The following is a 7,243-nucleotide window of genomic DNA, read 5'->3' as shown; positions in this document are numbered from 1 at the left end:
TTAGACATGATGATGATGATGTATCATGTTAGACGACTTAGAAACTTATACCGTAGACTCGTGTGTAAAAAAGAAAATCAAATACTTAAAGTATACTTAAGGATGGTCATGTGATTAGACTTTACCAAGGAAATAAATAACAATTCACTGTTATATTTTCAAGAAAACAAAGGTTTACAAAACCATGCAATTATAGTTTGTGGAAGATGAAGATCGGTAGATTGCCACGGATTCGTATGCTCAAGACTTCACGATCCATCTAATTTGATAACTTAAAACTCTGATAAAAAGTTTAATCATGATTTTTTATTGATTAAGATGATAAGATCTGACCCTATTTTCCTCGGAGATAAATTCAAAGAGACTTATTACTTGGTATTTGTCTATATATGAACCTCACGTTAATATATGCGCATATATTTGATCAACTATCTTTCTGCTTATTATTAGGTTTACCATCTTTTGAACTCGTTTTCAACAATTCAACTGCTCATCAGTAATGAATATTTTTGCCATTGGAAAATAATCGAAGTTTGACAAGAACTGCTATCTAGAAAATCCATTAATCTTCATGATCATAGTTTTCTTGCAAAATAAATAACTTTTTCCATCCCTGAATACAAGTTTTGGTTTGCTCCGAATACGAACAATGTTGGGTGTATTTCGTTGACTGCAATATAATTCCCTTTCCTTTTCTTGCAAAATAAATAAGTAAAGTTTGAAATCAAATCTACCATGACAATCCTTTTTTCGAGTCATATATACATTTTACTACCGTGAGTAAATAAAATGTTAACCGGTTGTATGATACCTTTGTCTCACCTAGAGTAACTCACAAAGCATAAACCATTTGCACGGCCGAGCAAAGTCAGGAATTCGATTACTAGTTGGGAAGAACATATCATGACAAAGCAATCTACGTATCATTAATAATCCAGTGCAATAATTGTTTCTTCAGGACTCGACACATCTGGCTCAACGTCATTGAAAATTGCCTAGCATCTTTTTTTAATGCTCGATGGAACAGCTCTCAAGACTTCAAAACGCTAAATTTTCCAAGTCTTGTCAACTAATTTTTAGGTTTTCCTGATCTCGTTTTCTGACAGATAGCGCATTAGTTAATGAAGTATTATTTGCACTGCAGAGCTAAATTATGATCCTTGATCTTAGTTGTGATGGAGATTCTCATGAAACTAATTATGTCAAAGCGATCGACGCATTAAAATGATGGTTGCATACAGTTTATGATAATCCGAGTTAAAAGTTTCGCGCCAATGTCTATGATATTGTATCTTAGTGTATTAACACCGATTTGACAGCATATAGAAAAAGTATAGCATCATCATCGAGCCGAGCGTGCCCGATGGATCGAACTCTGACGAGTTCAAAGAGTTAATTACCACTCCACACTAAAAATCTGAAGTCTTCGTCAACGTGATTGACTGTTGAGTAGTATAGCTCCAGTTTTCCACTGGAAGAGGTTGCCTATAATTAGGCACGTTCGTCCCTCAAGGAGTAGGCATCACTGATTGTATTCTTCTAATCTCTATGCTGCTCAAGCCTCAGGAGCTCCTTCCCTCGATAACACCAATGTAAGCGTCTTGCTCAGATTTTTCTCTGTTGTTTGCTCATCTCTAATCGTATCTCATGAAAAAGTAGTATAAGTTTGCGTTGAAAATATTTTTATATGTGAGATAAAGAGATGGATTGATAGTTTTATATCTCTGATTATTGAAAAGATCGAATTAGATATAATATAACTTAAAAACATTAAAATATAAGATTGACTAAAAGGTCGTCATTATTAGTTTTCTAACCGTTTGCAATAACGTTTTACTCGTGTCTGCATTGCCAACCTAATGCAACTCGTATGTGGCAGGTGGAAGAGGAAAATGGTCGGATTAGGAGAGGGAAGAGGAGGAGGGATGGGGTTGGTCAAGATTTTACTCTTTCTTCTGGCATCCACATCAATGGGTTCAATAAGAACAGAAAGCAGATCAACAAACAAAAACTTTCTCTGCCCAAAAAATTGTGGGAATATCAGCTTCGAGTATCCTTTCGGCATCGGCGATGGCTGTTTCCGGACAGGCTTTAATCTTACCTGCAGAAACAATTCCACCAGCGCTCCCAGGCTTTTCCTGGGTGATGGCACCGTCGAGATAACGAGAATTGACATGAACAAGGGGTTGGTATATATCAATAGCACCAGACTTTTCGTCTTTTTTAAAGTTCAGGCCATCGTTAGTTGGGTGATCGAGTTCCAGCGTTGCGAGGATGCTAAGAAGAACACGACCACCTTCGCATGTGTCGACGCTCACAGCTCATGTATCGACACAACAATTACTAACGACGATGGCAAGCTTGTGGGATACCGTTGCAAATGCTGGCAAGGTTACCAAGGAAATCCTTACGTGGCTACTGGATGCACAGGTGCTCCACTCTTTTCTTCAATTTAATATGATGCACTCTAAAATCTGTTTATGCGTTAAATCGACAAGTATGAGTTGCTCTTGCATTCAAAGTATAAGGTCTTATGCTCGTAATTAACAAAATAATTATAGAACAAACATTTTATGCACTTTAACTTAGTGGATCACCATGAACTGTTACTTCATTATCTAGAAAAGGCCTCAAGTTTCCCAAACTTCCATCTTTAATCTCTGTTACTTCATTATCTGATATGACGTTTCTAAGCCAACACAATATATTTGAGCACGGCACTAAATCATTCCAATAAAATGTTTCTTTGTGCTATATCTTTTAATGTTAGAAAAATTGTCGCTATTTCCTAATATGTTCATTAACAAGAATCATCATAAAACAGTGTAAGAAAATGTTATAACATCACGAACATGACAAAAAAAAATATTTTTTTTTCCTGAACAAATATTATGTCATAATGTGTAGTTCTCACTTCTAGATTGTAATTCATGTGCACTTCTGAATGCTTGTTTTTTCACCGTTTAGTTGAGAAATGTGATTACTTTCTTCATGTGATTGGTGTAGATATTGACGAGTTCAGCTCTCCCGACAAAAGGCACACTCTTGTGTTAGGTAAGGCCTTGAAACTAATTTACTTTCAAAAGATTATAAATGAGTGTTAATTTGTAATTATTTGTAACTGATACACATGAAATAGTACGATTGAATAACAGGAATTAATCAAACGAAAGGAAAATAAAAAAAGAAATAACACACAAATTGAATGCCAATTGAGAAAGCCATGTCGACACGGACCAAATAACACCCAAAAAAAGAATGCACTCAGAACTAAAGGTCACTGAACAATCTTTAGAATGTGAGGGTTTTATGGAGCTAAATTTATGATTGATGTTGTGCAGGTGTCATCATTGGTGCAAGCAACGGCATAGGCCTATTACTCTTATGTTCGAGTCTCCTCATCCTGAGAAGGAAATGGAAAAAAAGAAAACAAAAGAAAACTAGAGAAAAATACTTCCATCAGAATCATGGTTTACTGCTACAACAATTAATCTCGTCTACTGAAGATATTAGTGAGAGAACAAAGATATTTTCTCTGGAGGAGATGGAGATGGCAACTAATAATTTTGATGAGACTCGAGTGCTCGGCCGCGGCGGACATGGAACGGTTTACAAAGGAATTTTATCAGATCAACGTGTAGTCGCCGTCAAAAAATCTAAATATGTGAAACAAAGTGAGATAAACCAGTTCATCAACGAGGTTGCAGTTCTTTCTCAGATTAATCACAGGAATATTGTTAAGCTTTTCGGGTGTTGCTTGGAAATTGAAGTTCCCTTGTTGATTTATGAGTTTATCTCGAATGGGACTCTTTTAGATCATCTCCATATTCCAGAAGGTGACTCTATATTATCATGGGATGATCGCCTGAGGATTGCTGTTGAGGCTGCCGGAGCACTCGCTTATTTACACTCGGCTGCTTCAAGTTCGATATTTCATAGAGATGTCAAATCATCAAATGTTCTCTTAGATGATCATTTAACTGCCAAAATATCAGATTTTGGATCCTCAAGACTTATTCCACTCGACCAAACTCATTTACTCACTGGTGTACAAGGCACCTTTGGATACCTTGACCCGGAGTACTATCAGACCAGTCAGTTGACAGAGAAGAGCGATGTTTATAGCTTCGGAGTCATTCTTCTAGAACTTTTAACAGGTAAAAAGCCAATTTTCTCCACCGAATATGAACACAGACTGAATCTATCGATGCATTTTCTTCAAACGGTGAGAGCGAATCGCCCCTTTGATCTTATAGATGATCTTGTTATGAAAGACGCGACCGAAGAAGAGCTCATCGACATGATTGGATTAGTAGAAATGTGTTTAAGATTGAAAGGGGTTAAACGGCCTACGATGAAAGAGGTGGAGGATAAATTACAGAACTTGAGAAGGATCAGACTGAAAAAAACAGGACATTGTTTGGTTAAAGGTGACGAAGAAACCGAGCATCTGCTGAGAGACTCACCTTATGCCTTCTCTGAAGTCGTCGACCCAGCGAATCAAGGTACATCCAGGAATTATACCTTAGAGAAAGAATTTATGTGGTCGGATCATCACCCACGGTGAGTTTGCATTCGATGTCCAAATCATTATTGACTGCTTGAATGCCACTGAATAAGCTTCCTTCTGCTTGAGGATCGTATGTAATGGTCATATGGGTAATGTTATGTTCCAAACTTGTTCCTAAAACAGTTTCCATCTTATGGCTCTATCACATATATGATCGAGTTGGTGGGAATGACATGTAGAATTAGTAGGTATGTGTCTGTACTTTACTTGTATTGTAATGTTCAGAGAACTACCCTTTAATATGATCAAATCACTTGTGTACAACTCATTCCTTATCTGGTTTTATGACCGTCGTCGGTTCATGTTTTATGGTAATGTTTCTGAAATCATTTGTATATGACTGGTTTATGTTATCACTCAGGTCCGTCGTGTTTAGATTTTACATCTTCTTGAATTAGTTGATGCCATGAGATCATTTCGGTCGCTCATGTCACTCTACGGTCTGATCGATGACCGATAACACATACTCTCTCTCTCTCTCTCTCTCTCTCTCTCTCTCTCTCTCTCTCTATATATATATATATATATATATATGGAACTTTATTGTTAACCACACTCGCACTAGCATCATTGACTTGCCAATTCGTCTCATTCTAATTCACTTTCTAAGTCCATGGTTCTTGATATATTAAGTTAAAAATAAGATAGATCACATATGGACTCTACACGTTTTCTTATGGACTAACTGTCCTATTCTTATGGACTTCTTGAAATATCTTAATTATAATTGAAGATATCATCGTCCTTTCAAATTAAAGATATCATTCTTATGATAAAGAAAGGACGATGATGACAAGGGAGTACGGAATGCTCCTCCACCTATCGTCACAATGGCAAGGGTGAGGATGACAAAGATAACAACGATAATAGAGGAAGAGGAAAGGGGAGGCGAGGTTGATATGCGACGGTGTTAAGCGAAGATAATAATCAAGAAGGACAATATTATTATTTAAAAATATATATATATTTTACGATAATTTTTTAGGAAAAGAGTGGTAGCTTAGAATTTTTAAAAAAATATGAGTTTTTTTAAAGAATTTTCTCAAATAAAAATAACTTTTTCATTCTTATGAAAACTCCTCTCCGACTTTTACTTTCTTTGACTAACTTAGATAAAAGTAATTTTTTGTTCGTAAAAGATAAATAATGTACTATATTTATAATTATTTTACTTAGAAATTGATAAGACCATTTAGTCCCATATTAATTGAGGAGTATGGGAATGCTCGTAAGTCGGCCAAATCTACCTTACCCTCAAAGGTTTTTATTTTTAGCACACTAACTAATTAGTTTTCACAACGGAGATAGGATGAGCGAATTGATGGCTTAGACATGATGATGATAATGATGTATCATCTCTTAGAAAGTAATATCTAATAAAATAAGAAGAAATTATCAACTATAATTTAATTCTTTCGAAAAACAAATAATCTATAAAATCCTATTATATTATTTTATTTTATTATTTTTTTCTTCTACTAATAATTATTAATGGCGATATAGTATGTCCAAACATATAATGAATATAGCATACGTTGCGTAACATAATATATTATTTTTTGTATCAACAAATATTACATAACATGCACTAAAAACTTATTGTACGATTTGGACTTCTAAATTTATCAGTGCCCACGGTATCATTTTATATCGTTATCATTTTCTTCATCAAAAAATAAAAAAATTACTTCAAATTATCATCGTTTACTTGACCCATACTCAGATAGCTCAAAATCACTCGATCAATGTGTTTGATATTTCAAAATGGGTATATATGACGTTGCTTTCATGATTTATGTCTTTGTAAATTATCATGGCCACGAGAAATGTTCGATCTCTATCAACCCTTATTGGAGGATGAAAAGACTGTTTGAAAACCTGCGGCAGGAATCATCAAGACACTACATCACAAAGCACTATCATCAAATCAACTCCATGTCTTCTCAAAGAAATCTCAAGAGGTGTTTTGGGCAGGGACAACTATAGCTAATGTCATCTTCCACTTGGGTTAGAACTTTCAGTTTTCCCAACCTGAAATCACAGTTTGCAGCTAATCATACAAGTCAGGCATTCGGATGAGTCCAGTGTTTTTCCTTTTTCTTTTTTATGTATAAGAACTAATTTTCTATTCGTTTTGTAACTCGACACATTTATACAATAATTAAATTCACGCATAGATTAGAGTCAATAAATGGACTCCAAGAAATTATGATATATATATATATATATATATATATATATATATATATATATATGCCACCTTTTCTAGAGTAGAATTTCTTTCGGATCCTTATTAAATGTGGATATAAATTAAGGCTTTTATAAAAATAAAAAATATTCAGAAAAATGATTATCATAAATAATTAAGCCTATTTTATATGATTTTATTAATTTCAAATAATAAATATTGATTTATTATTTTTCTGTAAAATTCCCTCGGTATCAGCTAGTTGTTGCACTTGTATACATTATATAAGGTTTGCATATACATCGAATTTTACTAATAATTTTTAGTAGCAATATTCATATATCTAAATATTTTAGGACATTTTACTGGAAAAAACTTTCATTATTGGTTTTAAACCCCATATTCATTTTTACTTGAGGGCATCTTTTTTTTTTTCATTTGAATGAAATTATCCTCAAACTGTTACTAAAATGATTTGATCGCAT

At 34.3% G+C, this 7,243-nt stretch overlaps 1 protein-coding gene across 1 annotated transcript; it reads left to right on the top strand.

The window, feature by feature from the left end:
* The first annotated feature begins 1,523 nt into the window (after positions 1 to 1,523).
* Positions 1,524 to 4,747, top strand: LOC103983343 (wall-associated receptor kinase 3-like). Its single transcript, XM_065181158.1, has 4 exons — positions 1,524 to 1,592; positions 1,880 to 2,430; positions 3,007 to 3,054; positions 3,342 to 4,747. The coding sequence occupies exons 1-4, from the start codon at positions 1,549 to 1,551 to the stop codon at positions 4,565 to 4,567; spliced, it is 1,869 nt and encodes a 622-aa protein (XP_065037230.1). The 5' UTR covers positions 1,524 to 1,548; the 3' UTR covers positions 4,568 to 4,747.
* Positions 4,748 to 7,243: the final 2,496 nt, after the last annotated feature.

Source organism: Musa acuminata, chromosome BXJ1-4, assembly GCF_036884655.1.
Source record: "Musa acuminata AAA Group cultivar baxijiao chromosome BXJ1-4, Cavendish_Baxijiao_AAA, whole genome shotgun sequence".
In the NCBI taxonomy this organism is placed as follows: Eukaryota; Viridiplantae; Streptophyta; class Magnoliopsida; order Zingiberales; family Musaceae; genus Musa; species Musa acuminata.
The sequence above is the reverse complement of the archived record's forward strand: the minus strand, read 5'-3'. Positions and strand labels throughout refer to the sequence as shown.

Coding starts and splice junctions, on each gene's coding strand:
- LOC103983343 (XM_065181158.1), top strand. CDS start 1,549: ATGCTGCTCAAGCCTCAGGAGCTCCTTCCCTCGATAACACCAAT. Junction 1,593..1,879: donor CTTCCCTCGATAACACCAAT/GTAAGCGTCTTG, acceptor CGTATGTGGCAG/GTGGAAGAGGAAAATGGTCG. Junction 2,431..3,006: donor CGTGGCTACTGGATGCACAG/GTGCTCCACTCT, acceptor TGATTGGTGTAG/ATATTGACGAGTTCAGCTCT.